At 47.3% G+C, this 19,889-nt stretch overlaps 1 protein-coding gene across 7 annotated transcripts in view; it reads right to left on the bottom strand.

Moving 5' to 3' along the window:
• The window catches only part of NWD1 (NACHT and WD repeat domain containing 1), a 92,951-nt gene that overhangs the window by 64,951 nt on the left and 8,111 nt on the right, over positions 1-19,889 (bottom strand). For 3 of the 7 annotated variants that reach the window (XM_065535132.2, XM_045379617.3, XM_074026285.1), the window contains 3 exons: positions 16,790-16,875; positions 11,205-11,321; positions 2,771-3,068 (listed from right to left, as the gene is read on the bottom strand). In XM_065535132.2, coding sequence (XP_065391204.1) covers positions 2,771-3,068; positions 11,205-11,321; positions 16,790-16,873 — 499 coding nt within the window. In that variant the 5' untranslated portion in view covers positions 16,874-16,875. The remainder of the gene's footprint in view (positions 1-2,770; positions 3,069-11,204; positions 11,322-16,789; positions 16,876-19,889) is intronic. The other 4 variants (XM_045379619.3, XM_045379620.3, XM_074026286.1 and 1 more) reach the window with 2 other exon arrangements.

Genomic DNA, 19,889 nt, shown 5'->3' with positions numbered 1-19,889 from the left:
CTGAGCCGTGATCGTGCCACTGCACTACAGCCTGGGCAACAGAGTAAGACCTTGTCTCAAAAAATAAAATAAAATAAATAAGTACAAAGAAAATGTCAGGCAGGCGCGGGTGCTCATACCTGTAATCTCAGCACTTTGGGAGGCCAAGGCGGGCTGATCAAGAGGTCAGGAGTTAGAGACCAGCTGAGCAACATGGGGAAACCCCGTCTCTACTAAAAATACAAAAATTAGCCAGGTGAGGTGACGCGTGCCCGTAATCCCAGCTACTCAGGAGGCCGAGGCAGGAGAATCGCTTGAACCCGGGAGGCAGAGGTTGCAGCGAGCCAAGATTGCACCACTGCACTCCAGCCTGGGCTACAGAGCGAGACTCCATCTCAAAAAAAAAAAAAAAAAAAAAAAAAGAAGAAGAAGAAGAAGAAAGAAAGAAAGGAAAAGAAAAAGAAAAAGAAAAATGTCTTGGAACTAGACAGAGTCGGCAGTTGTAGATCACAGTGAATGCAATAATTGCCACTGAATTGTATGCAGCTGGCCATTGAAGAACGTGGGCTTGAACTACACAGGTCAAGTTTCTCTTGCCTCTACCATCCTTGAGACAGCAAGACCAACCCCTCCTCTTCCTACTCAAGGTGAAGATGACAAGGATGAAGACCTTCGTGACTGATGAACCACTTATGCTTAAGCAACAGCAAACATATTTTCTCTTCCTTGTGATTTTTGTAATAACATTTTCTTCTCTCTAGCTTACTTTATTATAAGAAAACAAGATATGATAGATAGAACGTACAAAATATGTGTTCATCGACTGTTTGTTTGTTTGTTTTTCTTCTAGACAGAGTCTTGCTCTGCTGCCAGGCTGGAGTACAGTGGTGCGATCTCGGCTCACCACAACCTCTGCCTCCTGGGTTCAAGCGATTCTCCTGCCTCAGCCTCCTGAGTAGCTGGGACTGCAGGTGCTCACTACCATGCCCAGCTAATTTTTGTATTTTTAGTAGAGACAGGATTTCACTATGTTGGCCAGGCTGGTCTTGAACTCCTGACCTCATGATCCATCCGCCTCAGCCTCCCAAAGTGCTGGGATTACAGGCATGAGCCACCGCACCCGGCCAATTATTTATGCTTGTTTGTTTGATATGGGGTCTCACTCTATCGACCAGACTGAAGTGCAGTGGTACAATCTTGGTTCACTGCAACCTCCACCTCCTAGGCTGACAAAATCCTCCCACCTCACCCTCCTGAGTAGCTGAGACTACAGGTGTGCGCTAATTTTAATTTTAATTTTTAAAAAAAATAAAGGTGGGGTTTTGACATGTTGCCCAGGCTGGTCTCCAACTTGGGGTTCAAGTAATCCACCCACCTCAGCCTCCCAAAGTGCTGGGATTATAGGCGTGAGCCACCACACCTGGTCAACAATTTATGTTATTGGTAGGCTATCAGTAGCTACGTTTTGGGGGACTCAAAAGTTATACACAGATTTTCAATGGTGCAAGGGGTTAGAGTCCCTAAACACTATGTTGCTCAAGTGTAGACTGTATTTTATTTAATTAATTTATTGATTGATTGATTTAGAGACAGGGTCTCACTCTGTCACCCTTGCTGGAGTACAGTGGCAAGATCATAGCTCAACGCAGCCTCCAACTCCTGGGCTTAAGCGATCCTCTCATCTCAGCCTCCTGAGTAGCTGGGGCTACAGGCATGCACCACCATGCCCAGTTAGTTTTGTTTTTGTTTCTGTTTTTGTTTTTCGAGACAGGTCTCTCTCTGTAACCCCAGTTGGAGTGCAGTGGCATGATCTCGGCTCACCACAGCCTCTGCCTCCTGGGCTCAAGCAATCCTCCTGCCTCAGCCTCCTGAGTAACTGGGATTACAGGCCTGCACCACCACGTTTGGCAAATTTTTTAAAGTTTTGTTTGTTTGTTTGTTTGTTTTTGTAGAGATGAGGTGTCACTATATTGCCCAGGCTGGTCTCAAACTCCTGAACTCAAGTGATTCTCCTGCCTCGGCCTTCCAAAATGCTGGGATTACAGGTAGGCACCACTGGGCCCAGCCTGCCAGATTTTAGTACTACAAATCCTGCATCCTAGGAACCCCTTCATCCCAGGCAAACTGGGATGGTAGCACCCTGGATTGCTCCCCCTGATCTGGTTTGGCTGTGTCCCCACCCAAATCTCATCTTGAATTGTAGCTCCCATAATTCACATGTGTTGTGGGAGGGACCTGGTGGGAGATAACTGAATCATGGGTGGTGGTTTTGCCCATACTGTTCTCATGGTAGTGAATAAGTCTCACGGGATCTGATGGTTTTATAAGGAGTTTCCCCTTTTGCTTAGCTCTCACTCTGTCTTGCCTGCCACCATGTAAGACGTGTCTTTGCTTCTCCTTTGCCTTCTGCCATGATTGTGAGGCCTCCCCAGCCATGTGGAATTCTGAGTCCATTAAACCTTTTTCCTTTGTAAATTACCCAGCCTCAAGTGTGTCTTTATTAGTGGCATGAGAACAGACTAATATACCCCCCATGCCAGGAGCCTCCCTGGGAGTCGAGAAGAAAGAGCCAGCGAGGAGAGGAAGATCCTGAGACCAAGACTGATCAGGAACGTGGCTGAACTATTTTGGATCAGTAAAACAGCCTTTCTCAGAGCCAAGGGACTAGCGGTTGACTGGTTTGGCATTTGCAAGAAATGCAGACTGTTGCATTTTTGCCAACAGGGGATGGATATTCTGAACACGCAGTCAGTTTCATGTGGATCTCCAAGGGGAGTCCCTGCCGCCTCACCTGACCGGTGGTAGCGCTGCCACTGCTCCTGGGTGATGAGCCCCAGCCTGCGGGCCTCCTGGGCTCCAGAGCGTAGGACAGAGGTTAGGGTAGCCTCCTCTGGTTCACAGGCCTCCCCAGTACCTGGTGCCTGCAGGATGTAGGTGGGAGGAACCGCATTCTCGTCCCTCCGGAAGTGTCGTGCCACCAGCTCCAGGTCACTTGGCCTGGCAGTCAGACGGGCCCTCAATACCTCCCACTCCTTCTCATCGATCCGCGAGGGAACCACACAGGGGCCGTACTGATCACCGATGAGGGCCTGGCAGAGAGGAAATCACAGATGCAAATCTCACTTTTTTTCTTCAGACAGGGTCTTGCTCTGTTGCCCAGGCTGGAGTGTGGTGGTGCAACCATGGCTCACTGCAGCATCGACCTCCTGGGTTTAAGTGATCCTCCCGCTAGGACCACAGCCACACACCACCACACCCGGCTAATTTTTAAGTCTTTATTTTTGGTCTCACTACATTACCCAGGCTGGTGTCGAACTCCTGGACTCAAGTGATCCTCCCATCTCAGCCTCACAAAGTGCTGGGATTACAGTCGTGAGCCACTGTCCCCAGCCACAATTTACTATTCTTTGTCCAATTCAATATATAAGTAAATAACTCTAGCTGCTTTTGTGGGTCCTTATTTCCTTAGGAGGGTTCTTGTGCCATGTCAAAAACTTGTATTAGTAAATGTATGTCGGCCGGGTGTGGTGGCTCACATCTGTAATCCCAGCACATTGGGAGACCGAGGCGGGTGGATCACCTGAGGTCAGGAGTTCAAGACCGGCCTGGCCAATATGGCGAAACACCATCTCTACTAAAAATACAAAAATTAGCTTGTTGTGGTGGCAGGAGCCTGTTATGCCAGCTACCTGGGAGGCTGAGGCAGGAGAATCACTAGAACCCAGGAGGCAGAGGTTGTAGTGAGCCAAGATCGAGCCACTGTACTCCAGCCTGGGCGACAGAGTGAGACTCTGTCTCAAAACAAACAAACAAACAAACAAACAAACAAACAAACAAACAAATAAATGTGTATGGGTTTTTTCCTGTTAATCAATTTTACATCAGTTTAATTCTTGAATCCAACCAGCACTCTAAGAAGATGGAGGTGAAGTCGACCACTCTGATAGCCTAGAGCCACCAGAAGTCATGAGAGGCAATAAAGAATTGTCCCCTAGGCTAGGCATGGTGGCTCACGCCTGTAATCCCAACACTGTGGGAGGCCAAGGCAGGAGGATATCTTGAGACCAGAAGTTAGAGACTAGCTGGGCAACATAGTGAGACCCCATGTCTACAAAAAATTAAAAATTATCAGGGTGTGCGGGTGTGCATCTGTAGTCTCAGATACTCAGGAGGCTGAGGCTGGAGGATCACTTGAGCTCAGGAGTTTAAGGCTGCAGTGAGCTGTGATCACACCACTGCACTCCAGCCTGGGGGACAGAGTAAGACCCTGTCTCTAAAAAAAACAACAACAAATAATGGGGCTGGGCAAGGTGGCTCATGCCTGTAATCTCGACACTTTGGGAGGCTGAGGTGGGCAGATCATTTGAGGTCAGGAGTTCAAGACCAGTCTGGCCAAAACAGTGAAACCCCATCTCTACTAAAGATACAAAAATTAGCCAGGCATGGTGGTATGCACATGTAATCCCAGCTACTAGGGAGGATGAGGCAGGAGAATCACTTGAAGCCAGGAGGCAAAGTTTGCAGTGAGCCAAGATCACGCTGCTACACTCCAGCCTGGGCGACAGAGCAAGACTGTCTCAAATAAAATAATAATAATAGGCAACATAGTGAGACCCTGTCTCTATAAAAAATTTAAAAACAAAAAAAAAGCCAGGTGTGAGTTAGCCGGTGTGGTGGCGGATGCCTGTAGTCCCAGCTACTCGGGAGGCTAAGGCAGGAGAATGGCATGAACCCAGGAGGCAGAGCTGGCAGTGAGCCGAGATCATGCCACTGCACTCTAGCCTGGGCAACAGAGCGAGACTCCATCCTAAAAAAAAATAAAAATAAATAAAAATAAAAACATAAAAAATAAAAATAAATTTTAAAAAATAGCCAGGCATGGTGGCACATGCCTGTAGTCCCAGCTACTCAGGAGGCTGAACAGGGAGGATTGCCTGAACCTGGAAAGTCGAGGCTGCCATAAGCCATGATCATACCACTGCACTGTGCAGCCTGGGCAAGACCATGTGTCAAAAAAAGTTAAAATTTGCATTAAAATATTATTTATCAGCCGGGCGTGGTGGCTCATGCCTGTAATCCCAGCACTTTGGGAAGCTGAGGCAGGGGGATCAACTGAGGCTAGGGAGGTCAAGATCAACCTGACCAATGTGGAGAAAACCCATCTCTACTAAAACTGCAAAATTAGCCAGGTGTGGTGGCGCATGCCTGTATTCACAGCAACTCGGGAGCCTGAGGCAGGAGAATCGCTTGAACCCTGGAGGTGGAGGTTGTGGTGAGCTGAGATCATGCCATTGCACTCCAGCCTGGGTGACAAGAGAGAAACTCTGTCTCTCTCTCTCCCACTATATATATGTATAAAATATGTATATATATTATATGTGTATATATATTATATGTGTATATATTATATATTATATGAATATATATTATATATTATATGTATATATATTATATATTATATGAATATATATTATATATATTATATGTATATATATTATATATATTATATGTATATATATACACATATTTTATATATATATGATTTATCTTGATAACTGAGATTTAATTTAAATCTTGTGATGGTTCTCCATTCTTGTTCTGATCCTTCCAGGGAGAATCAGAGGTGACGCAGGGCTAAGAAGATCCTTAAGTCCAGCTTTCTCCTTTTATTATCATGGAAACAGGGGCCTGGGGATGGAACAGAATTAGTCCAAGGTCACCCGGTGGCTTAAGGGCTGGGATTTTGCCACAGCACTCCAGCCTTGATGACAGAAGATCCTGTCTCAAAAAAAAAGAAAAAAAAAAGAAAAGTTAACCTGGAGGAGGCCTAGCCCTTTAGGTCAGAGCCAAAGTCCAGTTTCCTCATGATGAAATAGAAGCAATCAGCTGGGTGCGGTGGCTCACCCCTGTAATCCCAGCACTTTGGGAGGCTGAGGCAGGCAGATCACCTGAGGTTGGCAGGCGGATCACCTGAGGTCGGGAGTTTGAGACCAGCCTGACCAACATGGAGAAACCCTGTCTCTACTAAAAAAAAAAAATACAAAAAATTAGCCAGGCATGGTGGTGTGTGCCTGTAATCCCAGCTACTCAGGAGACTGAGGCAAGAGAATCGCTTGAACCCAAGAGGCAGAGGTTGTGGTGAGCTGAGATGGCGCCACTGCACTCCAGCCTGGGCAACAAGAGCGAAACTCCATCTGAAATGAAAAAAAGAAAGAAAGAAAGAAAGAAAGAAAGAAAGAAAGAAAGAAAGAAAGAAAGAAAGAAAGAAAGAAAGAAAGAAAGAAAGAAAGAAAGAAAGAAAGAAAGAAAGAAAGAAAGAGAGAGAGAGAGAGAGAGAGAGAGAGAGAGAAAGAAAGAAAGAAATAAAGAGAGAGAGAGAGAGAGAGAGAGAGAGGGAGGGAGGGAGGGAGGGAGGGAGGGAGGGAGGGAGGAAGGAAGGAAGGAAGGAAGGAAGGAAGGAAGGAAGGAAGGAAAAAGAGAGAGAGGGAGGGAGGGGAAGGAAGGGAGGAAGGAAGGAAGGGGAAGGAAGGAAGGAAGGAGAAAGAAAGAAGGAAAGAGAGAAAGAAAGAAAAAGAAAGAAAGAGAAAGGAAGGAAGGAAGGAAGGAAGGAAGAGAAGCAATCACCCCTCCACACTTCTTTGAGTTGTACCAGGATATTCCATGGGTGTGCACAAGGAAACCTGAATAAATGGAATCATGCATGTTGAAGAAGACACTCTTCTCCAGGGACCCTTGCACCAGTAACAGCCTCGTATGAACAAGAGAAGTTGGAAAAGTCATAGCCAGGTGGTATGGTTTGGATGCTTGTCCCCCACCTCCGCCAACCAAAACTCCTGTTGAAACTTAATCCCCAGTGTGGTAGCATTGAGAGGTAGGGCCTTTAAGAGGTGATTAGGTCATGAGGCTCTGCCATCATGAATGGATTAACCCACTCATGGATGAATGGATGAATGGATGAAAAGGTTATCATGAGAATGTGACTTGTAGCTTTATAAGAACAGGAAGAGAGACTGAGACTTGAGATAGCACACTCACCCTCTCGCCATGTGATGCCCTGCACCACCTCAGGACTCTGTGAGACCCCAGTAGCAAGAAGGCCCTCACCAGATGCAGCCCCTTGACCTTGGACTTCCCAGCGTCCAGAAATCTAAGAAATGAATTTCTGGCTGGGCACAGTGGCTCACACCTGTAATCCTAGCACTTTGGGAGGCCAAAGTGGGTGGGTCACTTGAGGTCAGGAGTTTGAGACCAGCCCGACCAATGCGGTGAAACCCCGTCTCTACTAAAAACACAAAAATTAGCTGGAAATCGCTTGAACCTGGGAGGCAGAGGTTGTAGTGCGCTGACGTCCTGCCACTGCACTCCAGCCTGGGCAATGGAGCAACTTCATCTCAAAAAATATATAATAGAAATCCAGGTGTGGTGGCTCACGCCTGTAATCCCAACACTTTGGGAGGCCAAGGAGGGTGGATCACCTGAGATCAGGAGTTCGAGACCAGCCTGGCTAACATGGTGAAACCCTGTCTCTACTAAAAATATTAAAAAATTAGCCAGGCTTGGTAGTGGGTGCCTGTAATCCCAGTTACTTAGGAGGCTGAGGCAGGAGAATTGCTTGAACCCAGGAGATGGAGGTTGCAGTGAGCCAACATGGTCCCACTGCACTCCAGCCCGGTTGACAGAGTGAGACTCCATCTCAAAATAATAATAATAACAATAATAATAATAATAATAATAATAATAATTTCTTTTTAATTCTTTTTTCTTCTTCTTTTTTTCTTAAGAGACAGACTCTTCCTCTGGCACCCAGGCCACAGTGCCACTGTACAATCATAGCTCACTGCCACCTCAAACTCCTGGGCTCAAGGGATTTTCCCACCTCAGCCTCCCGAGCAGCTAGGACTACAAGCATGAGCCACTGCCCCAGCTAACTGTTTTATTCTTTTTGTAGAGATGGGGTCTTGCTATGTTGCCCAGGCTGGTCTTGAACTCCTGGGATCACACCATCCTCCGACTTTAGCCTCCCAAAGCACTGGGATTACAGGTGTGATCCACGGTGTCTGGCTTCATCTCTTTACAACCAGTCAGTTTCAGCGATTCTGTTATAAGCAACAGAAAATGGACTAAGACACAAGCCAAGCACAGACCAGTGGTTATACGAAGGAAACAGGTGGTAAAAAAAACAAAACAAACAAGTTGCTCCAGTCTGTGGGATCAGGGCAAGGGAAATAGGAACAGTTCCCACCGGGAACAACTCTCAGAGCTCTGGAGATACAAGAGGCAAGAGCCTCTCTAGAAGGAAGCACCATGGGGAGCTGTCCCCAGCCTCGGTGCTGCCTAATAACTTATTTACCAGAGAGACACCTCTCCAAGGGCCTCTAGCACATCTCTGATTTTTGTGGAAGGCCCCCCACAAGTCAGAGTCATGGAGCAGAATGATGCTGTGGCTCTTGGGCAGTAAAGGGGTGATGCCTGGTTCAAGAGGGAAGCAGGAAGTCAGTCCAGGTCAGCCGGCAATGGGGCCTTTCTGGAAGGTCCCAGGGCTGGTTGGTCAGGCCCCAGAGAAGCTCAGAGATCACCCCTAAGTTCCCTGTGCAATCAGGAAGCTGCACTGTGCTTTTGGCTGCCTGTAATTTGGGTTCCAAAATCAAGTTCCTCCTGGCGTTCTTGTCTCCCTTCTTTTCCCTTTCTTCCTTAATTTTTTTTTTTTTTTTTTTTTTTTTTTTGGTAGAGATGGGGTCTCACTATGGTACTCAAGCTGGTCTTTAACTCCTGGGCTCAAGTGATCCTCTCGCTTCAGCCTCTTGAAGTGCTGGGATTACAGGCATGCGTCACGGTCAGCCTCTCTCTCCTTTTTTTTTTCTTGGAAACTCAATAAACTGATCACTGGGCTCCTTTGAAAAATTAAATTTAGGAGACTGGAAATTTAGGAGATTTACAACAGAATGTAGAGTTTTCAAAACATTAGGATATATTTTAAAGCAGTAATAAATAAAACAGAGTGGCACCAAATTACAATAGAAGTGTAGATCAAAAGAATAACTATAATCCCAGCTACCCAGGAGACTAAGGCTGGAGGATTGCTTCAGTCCAGGAGTTCAAATCCAGTCTGGGCAACATAGCAAGACCTTGTCTAAAAAAAACAAAGGAGAGAAATATATATAAATATGTATGTTTTGCCCATTATTCCTGGCTCATAATTCCCAAAGCCCTTGTTACAGTCTTTTGCTGTAATGTTGGGACACTTTAGGTCTCAGAAGCAGACCTCAGAAGATAGAGTATCTCTCTGGCCTTCACCTTCTCCAATTTTTTTTTTTTTTTTTTTGACAGAGTCTCCCTCTGTTGCCCAGTCTGGAATGCAGTGGCACAATCTCGGCTCACTCCAACCTCTGCCTCCCAGTTTCAAATGATTATCCTGCCTCAGCTTCACGAGTAGCTGGGATTACAGGTGTGCACCACCATGTCTGGCTAATTTTTGTATTTTTAGCATAGATGGGGTTTTACCATGTTTCCCAGGCTGCTCTCAAACTCCTGACCTCAAATTATCCTCCTGCCTCAGCCTACCAAAATGCAGAGATTACAGGAGTGAGCCACCACACCTTGCCATGATACTTTACTTTACTTTTTCCCTCTTTACTGTCCAGGACAGGGATCAGCACATTTTTCCTGGAAAAAGTCAGATAGTCAATATTTTTGGCCTTATAGGCCAGATGGTCTCTGTCAGAATGACTAAACTCTGCCATTACAGTTTGAAAGCAGTGCTAGACAAAGTGTAAACAAGTGGACATGGCTGTGTGCCAATAAAGTTTTACTTGCAAAGACAGGCAGCAGGCCACACTTGTCTTTCAGGCTATAGCTTGTTGATGTCTGCTCTAGAATTTCTTTCTTTTTTTTTTTTTTTTTTTTTTTAGCAAGAGCAACAGAGTCTTGCTCTGTTGCCCGGGCTGGAGTACAGCAGCATGATCTCGGCTCACTACAACCTCCATCTCCCAGGTTCAAGCAATTCTCCTGCCTCAGCCTCCCAAGTAGCTGGGATTACAGGCATAAGCCACCACACCCAGTTAATTTTTATATTGTATTTTTTTAGTAGATATGGGGTTTCACTATGTTGGCCAGGCTGGTCTCAAACTCCTGACCTCATGATCCACCCACCTTGGCCTCCCAAAGTGCTGGGATTACAGGTGTGAGCCACCACTCCTGACCCCCTGCTCTAGAATTTCTTTTTTTTTTTTTTTTTTTTAGACGGAGTCTCGCTCTGTCGCCCAGGCTGGAGTGCAGTGGCCAGATCTCAGCTCACTGAGGAAAATATGATCATTCTTGGATGTATCTGGAACTCGATGTAATAAATTAAGATTCAGGCCAGCCTGGGCAACATCAAGACCCCATCTCAAAAAAAAAAAAAAAAAACCTTAAAACTGGAGCAGGTGTATTGGTTTATGCCTGTAATCCCAGAACTTTGGGAGGCCAGGGTGAGAGGATCGCTTGTGCCCAGGAGTTTGAGATAAACCTGGGCAACATAGTGAGATCCCATCTTTCCAAAACAATACTAGCCAACTGTGGTGGCACACACCTGTAGTCCCAGCTACTAGGGAGAACAAGGCAGGAAGATCACAAGCCCAGGAATTCAAGGCTATAGTGAGCCATGATCTCGCCACTGCACTCTAGTCTGGTCAACAGAGAAAGACCCCATCTCAAAAAAAGAAAAAAAAAAAAAGACTAAGGAATATCATTCAATTTTAATAGCACAAACCATTAATTGTGGACTGGAGAGTGACTTTGTGATAGAGGGGGTGTAACTGGAAGAGAGAGGGGAGAAGTTCCCATAACCTGAAACCAGTGGTCACATGGAGGAAAAAAAATATCCTAAGACCCTGAGGGTTTCCACCGTTTCCATGGTTTTCCAGGATCCCAAAGTCCCATAGACATAAAGTGGAGGAAGTGGGGAAGGTGGGAGAAAGTCCAGATCAAATTCTAAGATTCCTTCTGGCTTCAACACTCTACTCTCCAAGCCACCTGCTGCTTCCATTTGACAGCTAATGACTGGATCCCATTCAGCTCTGCAGAAAGAGTGCTGTGATTGATTAGTAATGTCTGCCGCAGGCAGGCCATAGGGATAGAGTACGAAAGCAGAAATGGTACCTACTGCCCTCCGCTGATCAGTTTGTCTAGAAAGCAGGGGGCATATTCTGGAGGAGTAAGAGCTAACCCATTCCTCCTGAGACACTCACAACAAAAGCTGGCCCTATGGATGTTTTCCAACACCGGTCAACCTCCTCCAAGCAGAGTTCTGTGGTCAAGAGGTCAGTGACTTCAGTGTTCCGAATACCCCACCTCAGATCAACGACCTGGGAAATAGAAACACAAGTTTGTCAGAGAGGTGTCATGACAGATGATTTGTTTTTTCAATCCCTTTTGACAAAAGCAGAAAGTTTCTTTCAAAAGTTTTTGACAGCCTCTTCCTGTAGGGGAATGTCTGGATTAAAAGAACTTGAACCAAATTCATAACCTCAGTATAATCATGAGAAAAATAAGAGACAGACCCACACTGGAGGGAAGGGCATTCTTCAAGACGCCCTGCCAGTCAAAGCCAAGCATGGTGGCAGGCACCTGTAGTCCCAGCTACTCGGGAGGCTGAGGTAGGAGGATCAATTGAGCCCACAAGATAGCGGTTGCAGTAAGCTCTTATTGTACTATTGTACGCCAGCCTGGACGACAGAGCCAGGCCCTGTTGAAAGAAAGAAAGAAAGAAAGAAAAGAAAGAAAAGAAAGAAAAGAAAGAAAAGAAAGAAAAGAAAGAAAAGAAAGGAAGGAAGGAAGGAAGGAAGGAAGGAGAGAGAGACAAAGAAAGAAAGAAAGAAAGAAAGAAAGAAAGAAAGAAAGAAAGAAAGAAAGAAAGAAAGAAAGAAAAAGAAAGAAAGAGAGAGAGAGAGAGAGAAAGAAAGAAAGGAAGGAAGGAGACTGCCAAGGTCATGAAAAATAAAGAGACTAAGAAATTGACGCAGACCAGAGGAGACTGGGGCAGTAAGACAATGAAATGCAACGGGGTACCCTGGATGGGATTCTTCACCAGAAAAGACTTAGAAGAGCTGGCAACATTTGAATAAAGTTAGGAGGTTAACAGTCACATACCAATGTTGATTTCTCTTTTTTTTTTTTTGAGATGGAGTCTTGCTATGTCGCCCAGGCTGGAGTGCAGTGGAGTGATCTTGTCTCACTGGAAAATCGATCCTTCCTTCCTTCCTTCCTTCCTTCCTTCCTTCCTTCCTTCCTTCTTTCCTTCCTCCCTCTCTCCTTCCTTCCTTCCTTACTTCCTTCCAATGGCATGATCTTGGCTCATTGCAACTTTTGCCTCCTGGGTTCAAGCCATTCTTATGCCTCAGCCTCCCGAGTAACTGGGACTACAGGTGTACACCACCATGCCTTGCTAATTTTTTGTATTTTTAGTAGAGATAAGATTTCACCGTACTGGCCAGGCTGGTCTCGAACTCTTGGCCTCAGGTGATTCCCCCACCTGGGCCTCCCAAAATGCTGAGATTACAGGCGTGAGCCACTGCTCCCAGCCTGATTTATTTCTCTTTTTTTTTTTTTGGTGGAAGGGGGTGACAGAGTCTTGCTCTGTCACCCAGGCTGGAGCTTAGTGGTGCACTCTCAGCTCACTGCAACCTCCGCCTCCCCCCAGGTTCAAGCGATTCTCCTGCCTCAGCCTCCCAAGCAGCTGGGATTACAGGCGTGCGCCACCACACCTGGCTAAATTTTCACTGTGTTGGTCAGGCTGGTCTCAAACTCCTGATCTCAAGTGATCTGCCTGCCTCAGCCTCCCAAAATGCTAGGATTACAGGCGCGAGGTACTGCACCTGGCCTCAAAGTTTATTTCATAGTTGTAACAACATTGTTGGTTGTGCTGTGGTTACGTAAAATGTTAGGAAACACAGAGTTTGGGGGTGTATGGGAACTCTGCACTGTCAGTGCGTTTCCTGTAAGCCTAAATTCCAAATTCAGAAGTTTATTTATAAACATTTAGTTGGGCACAGTGGCGTGTGCCTGTAATCACAGCTATTCCGGAGGCTGAGGCATGAGGATTGCTTGAGCCCAGGAGTTCAAGACCAGGTTGGGCAACATAGCAAGACCTCATCTCTAAAAAAATAAAAAAGTAAGTTAATTAAAAATTTAAAAATTAAAATAGATGCAGGGTGAAGTAGCTCACGCCTATAATCCCAGTACTATGGGAGGTCGAGGCAGGAGGATCTCTTGAGGCAAGGAGTTTGAGATCAGCCTAGACAGTATAGGGAGAACTTGTATCTGCAAAATAAATAAATAAATAAATAAATAGCCAGGTGTGCTGGTGTGTGCCTGTGGTCCCAGATACTTGAGAGGCTGAGGCAGGAGGCTCACCTGAGCCCAGGAAGCAGAAGCTTCAGTGAGCTGTGATCGCACCCCTGCACTCCAGCCTGGATGACAGAGCGAGACCCTGTTGCAAGAAAAAAAGAAAGAAAGATGAAAAAGCTCTCTAAAAAAAGGAACTTGGCCATTTTCAAACTGTTGCTTTGAAAGCAAGGACGTGTCCACACTTGTTCACAAAGCTTTCCTTGCAAAGGAGGGTGTTTAGTTTGGCCAGCACTGGACATAGCAAGGTCTCCTTGGCAACCGCACGCTTGCGGTTCATTTGTGCCTGCTTGCCACGGGGAGGCTGGGCAGAACGGCTCAGTTCAAGTAGGCAAAGCTGACCCTGCGGAAGGCTGGGGTGACAGGGAGACAACGACAACTCGGAATAGTCCCTGCCTCCCTGAATTCTTTAGTCCCGAGGAGAAGACGCATAGATTCCTATGTGAGAAGGCCAGCAGTACTGAATGTGACTGGAGGAAGAAAGGGGGAGGAACAATGAGTTAGAGGAGCAGGAAAGGAAAAGGGCTCAGGAGTCAGCCTCCGGAAGGAGCTTGTGCCTCCGGAGAGACCACCGTCTCCCTATTACGCATGGAGGACGTTGATGGCATCCGCGTCAGAGCACCGGCGTGGGCATTAAACAGAAGAGCTCGACCATTTCATCAGCTCTCAGTGCTGATGCTTTCATACTGCCTCTGACATTGAACTATGTCTCATGATCAATGGTGGGCACAGTGGAATTTCCAGCACTGCTTCTTTCTTAGTAATAAATATACAAACCATAACGATCATGCATCTTTTTCCTTTTCTTTTCTTTTTTACCCAAAGATCCACTTGATTTTTTTTTTTTTTTTTTTTTTTTTTTGGAGACATTGTCTTGCTCTGTCACCAGGCTGGAGAGCAGTAGCATGATCTCAGCTCACTGCAACCGCCACCTCCCAGGTTCAAGCAATTCTCCTGCCTCAGCCTCCTGAGTAGCTAGGATTACAGGTGTGCGTCACCACACCCGGCTAATTTTTGTATTTTTAGTAGAGAGGGGGTTTCATCATGTTGTCCAGGCTGGTCTCAAACTCCTGACCTCAGGTGATCCACCCTCCTTGGCCTCCCAAAGTGCTGGGATTACAGGCATGAGCCACTGCGCCCGGCCCAGATTTTTTTTTCTAAGACAACATCCCAATCTGGCACCCAGGCTACAGTGCAGTGGCTCCATTACAGCTCACTGCAGCCTCAAACTCCTGGGCTCGAGTGATCCTCCCGCCTCAGCCTCCCCAGTAGCTGGGACTACAGGTGGGCATCACCGCACCCAGCTCACTTTTTTTTTAATTTTATAGAGACGGGATCTTGTTATATTACCCAGGCTGGTATCAAACTCCTGGCCTCCAGTAATCCTCCTACTTTGGCCTCCCAAAGCACTGGGAATACAAGTATTAGCCACCATGCCTGACCTCATCTTTTAACCAAATGGGACTTTGGTGCAATGAATCATTCTGATAAATAGCAAGGAGGCAGCCTCAAGTTAAGCTGAGACTCCAAAGATGGTTCATCAGTTTCCACAAGGAAATGTGCAGGCAGAAACATCCCTGGTTAGCCAGGCATAGTGGTGCATGCCTGTAGTTTCAGCTCCTCAGGAGGCTGAGGCAGGAGGAGCCCTTGAGCCCAGAAAGTCAAGGTTGCAGTGAGCTGTGAGATCACACCACTGTACCTTTTTTTTTGTTTGTTTCTTTGTTTTTGAAATGAGGTCTTGCTCTGTCGCCCACTGGACCTCATCTCAAAAAAAAAAAAAAAATTTCCCTAGCCAGAGATTGGTACAAGGAGGCACTGTTAGGGGCTCCTACTGTTTTGGGACTGTGCCAATTAGGTACACCATCAGCATTCTAGAAAAAGACGTGTCCAACCTCCATACCCATCTCCCATCCCCCAAATCCCAAAGACCTCTTATACTCCTCCTGAAGCCCAGTACGAAGAGGGCCAGGAAGCCCTGAAGGCAAGACAAAAACAGCAGCAACAACGACAGACAGTTAAATGACATGCCCAAGGTCACACTGCAAGGGAGGCAGCAATGAATCTGTGTTCCAAAGCATTCGCTCCTACCCACTTTTCTACACCGCCTGCCACGCTAACCAAGCAAGGTGCGCACGGCTGTAACCCCTCCACCTGTCTTTTTCTTTTTTCTTCTTTTTTGAGACAGAGTCTTGCTCTGTCACCCATGCTGGAGTGCAGTGGCTTGATCTCAGCTCACTGCAATCTCCGCTTCCTGGGTTCAAGAGATCCTCCTGTCTCAGCCTCCTGAGTAGCTGGGACTACAGGCATGAGCCACCATGCCCAGCTAATTTTTATATTTTTAGTAGAGATGGAGTTTCACCATATTACCCAGGCTAGTCTCGAGCTTCTGACCTCAAGCGATTTGCCCGCCTCGGCCTCCCAAAGTGCTGGGATTACAGGTGTCAGCCACCGAGCCTGATCCCACCTGCTTTTTTATAGTCCCAAGGATTTTTATCTCCACAGCTGGATCCCCAGGACTAACTACAGAATCTGCGGGGTTCGGTGCAAAAAGAACATGTGGGCCCTTTGTTTAAAAATCATTGTGAATTCTAGGCCGGGCGCGGTGGCTCACGCCTGTAATCCCAGCACTTTGGGAGGCCGAGGCGGGCGGATCACAAGGTCAGGAGATCGAGACCACGGTGAAACCCCGTCTCTACTAAAAAATTACAAAAAATTAGCCGGGCGCGGTTGTGGGCGCCTGTAGTCCCAGCTACTCGGGAGGCTGAGGCAGGAGAATGGCGTGAACCCGGGAGGCGGAGCTTGCAGTGAGCCGAGATCGCGCCACTGCACTCCAGCCTGGGCTGGGCGACAGAGCGAGACTCCGTCTCAAAAAAAAAAAAAAAAAAAAAAATCATTGTGAATTCTAAAACTCAACAATAACGTGTTAAAAGATAGCCGGGCGTGGTGGCAGGCACCTGTAATCCCAGCCACTCAGGAGGCTGAGGCAGGAGAATAGCTTGAACCCTGGAGGCCGAGGTTGCAGTGAGCCGAGATCGCACCATTGCACTCCAGCCTGGGTGGCAGAGAGAGACTCCGTCTTTAAAAAAAAAAAAAAGCATGGAGCTGGGCTTGGTGGCTTACGCCTGTAACCCCAGCATTTTGGGGGGTCAAGGCAGGCGGATCACAAGGTCAAGAGGTCAAGACCATCCCGGCCAACACGGTGAAACCCCATCTCTACTAAAAATACAAAAATCAGCTGGGCATGGTGGCACGCGCCTGTAGTCCCAGCTACTCAGGAGGCTGAGGCAGGAGAATTGCTTGAACCTGGGAGGTGGAGGTTGCAGTGAGCCGAGATCGTGCCACTGCACTCCAGCCTGGCGACAGAACAAGGACTATGTGTCAAAAAAAAAAAAAAAAAAAAAGCATGGAGCCCAGAGTGACTTGCGGTTACCTCAAACATCAAGCCGTGCTTCTGGCAGAAGCTCTGCACCTCGGGGTAGGCAGTGCTCTGCAGGGCTTCCCTCTCTGCGTCCATATCTGCAGGGAAGGGCATGGAGGATATTAGTGGAAAGGACCCAGAACTCTTCCCAGTCTCATAGCTCTGCTTTTATTTTATTGATAGACTTTTGTCTTTTTTCCCCATTTTTGTGGAAAATGGGATCTCGCTATGTTGGCCAGGCTGGTCTCAAGTTCCTGCCCTCAAGAGATCGTCTCTCCTCTGCCTTCCAAAGTATTGGGATTACAGGCGTGAGCCACTGCACCTGGTCTACGACTAAAACCTCATCTGCTGCCACCATCTCAAAAAAAAAAAAAGAAAAAGAAAAGAAAAGAAAAAAATGGCAATAGGCAGTTATTTTATTTATTTTGTGGAGTCTCGCTATGTTTCCTAGGCTCCCTATGTTTCCTATGTTTGTGAAGAGTGCTGTTGAAAACACATGGGTGGGCTGGGCTAGAGAATAACAGGGACAAATATTTCTTTCTTTTCTTTTCCTTGCCTGCCTGCCTGCCTTCCATTCCTTCCTTCCTTCCTTCTTTCCTTCCTTCCTTCCCTCTCTCTTTCTTTCTTTTCTTTTTTCTTTTTTTTTTTTTTTTTTTTTTTGAGACAGAGTCTCACTCTGCTGCCCAGGCTGGAATGCAGTGGCACAATCTCAGCTCACTGCAACCTCCGCCTACCAGGTTCAAGCGATTCTCCTGCCTCAGCCTCCAGAGTAGCTGGGATTATAGGCGCACACCACCACACTGGGCTAATTTTTGTATTTTTAGTAGAGACGGGGTTTCACCATGTTGGCCACGCTGGTCTCGAACTCCTGACCTCAGGTGCCTTGGCCTCCTAAAGTGCTGAGATTACAGGCGTGAGCCACCGCACCCAGCCTTTTTTTATTTTATTTTATTTTATTTTTTTACTTTTTGTAGAGATGGGGCCTTCCCGTGCTGCTTAGGCTGGTCTTGAACTCCTGAGCTCAAGCAATCCACCCACCTCAGTGGGACAAATCTACTTTAGATTGAGAGGCAGAGAAGGGCTCCCTGAAGAAGGGGTGTTTGCACTGAGACCCAAAGGATCAGAATAAGAAGGAGAAGAGGGAACAGTGAGAGTGATAGTCCTGATATCAGCCTCATGGCCCTGTGGATTCCCAGATCTATGGGTTCTGGTGTGGATACAACAGGTAGACAAGGAGGTAACTGCATGAGATAAGGTTAAGGAGGTGAGCAGGGTCTGGTCACACAGGGCCATGCAGCTGTGGCAAGATTCTGGCAGTTTTTAAGCCTAACACACAGTACATTGGTCATAAATGTTAGTTGCAACATCATACGCCACTCACAGCAACTCTATCAAGTTGGGTTCTCAGTCTGGCTTCTCGAGGAGGAAACAGAGGGTCCGGGAGGCTCCCACATGAGTCACTACCTGAGCTGCATTCACATTATAGAGGTTTCCCAAGTCTCCCACCTCGGCCTCCCAATGTGCTGGGATTGCAGGCATGAACCGCTGCACCCAGCCCACAAGCTGCAATTACTGAATTGTTTTTTTCTTTTTTTTTTTTTTTTGAGATGGAGTCTCGCTCTGTCGCCCAGACTGGAGTGCAGTGGCGCGATCTTGGCTCACTGCAAGCTCCGCCTCCCAGGTTCACGCCATTCTGCTGCCTCAGCCTCCCAAGTAGCTGGGACTACAGGCGCCCGCCACCATGCCCGGCTAATTTTTTGTATTTTTAGTAGAGACGGGGTTTCACCGTGTTAGCCAGGATGGTCTCAATCTCCTGACCTCGTGATCCGCCCGCCTCGGCCTCCCAAAGTGCTGGGATTACAGGCGTGAATCACCAGAATCACCGTGCCTAGCCTGCAATTACTTAATTTATTTGTCCGTTCCCCCAACCAGGATGTAATCTCTATGAGAGCACACATACATAGAGTGGTGTGGCCAGGCACGGTGGCTCATACCTGTAATCCCAGCACTTTGGGAGGCCGAGGGGAGCAGATGACCTGAGGTCAGGAGTTCGACACCAGCCTGGTCAACATGGTGAAACCCCATCTCTACTAAAAATACAAAAATTAGTTGGGCATGGTGGCAGATGGCCTTAATCTCAGCTGCTCGGGAGGCTGAGGCAGGAGAATCCCTTGAACCCAGGAGGCAGAGGTTGTAGTGAGTCCAGATCACACCACTGCACTCCAGCCTGGGCAAAACAGTGAGACTCCATCTCAAAAAAAAAAAAAAAAAAAAAAAAGAACAATGCCCCGGCAAATGTTCCATAATACTATGTTCTCCAAAACAAATGTTTTTAAATCCGATTTGTATTTTCTGCCAATTTCCGTGGTTTAAATACTCCACCTTGGTTAATATCAAGTTGCCAAGTGACTTCACTGAATGTGGAGTTGGGCAGTGCTGTGTAGCAGCATGCTATTATCTAACATCTCCTGGTTTGTTTATTTTGTTTTTTGAGACAGAATTTTGCTCTGTTGTCCAGGCTGGAGCGCCATGGCACAATCTCGGCTCACTGAAACCTCCCAGATTCAAGGGATTCTCCTGCCTCAGCCTCCCGAGTAGCTGGGATTACAGGCACCCACCACCATGCCTGGCTAATCTTTTGTATTTTTAGTAGAGACAGGTTTTCACCATGCTGCCCAGGTTGGTCTTCAACTCCTGAGCTCAGGTGATCCACCTGCCTCAGCCTCCCAAAGTGCTGGGATTACAGGCGTGAAACACGGTATTGGTTCACGTCTAGGTCTCTTAAAGGACTCCATGAGCCGTGCCCATCGCCCTGACACTGCCTGAGAGTGCCCACCTGCCTCTGAGCCCCCATCCATACACTGCACCTTACCTGAGACCGTGGAACTGATGAAGATGGTCACACCGGTGGGTGGAGGTGGTGGAAGGGGGCCGGCTTCACCCTGCAGAAGCCGCCGGCGGGTACGCGGGCTAAGGGGGCCCACGCTCATTGCTGCCCACCCACTGAGATGACCCTTCCCCTGGAAAGGGCCCGGGGCTCAGAGACCTCACGCCAGCAGCCAGGCAGCCTTCCTGGGAGGCCAGCCGGGCAGGGCCATCAGGAACAGGGAGT

This window comes from Macaca fascicularis, chromosome 19 (genome assembly GCF_037993035.2).
Source record: "Macaca fascicularis isolate 582-1 chromosome 19, T2T-MFA8v1.1".
Classification (NCBI taxonomy): Eukaryota; Metazoa; Chordata; class Mammalia; order Primates; family Cercopithecidae; genus Macaca; species Macaca fascicularis.
Note: the sequence above shows the minus strand (reverse complement) of the source record. Positions and strands in the feature narration are given on the sequence as shown.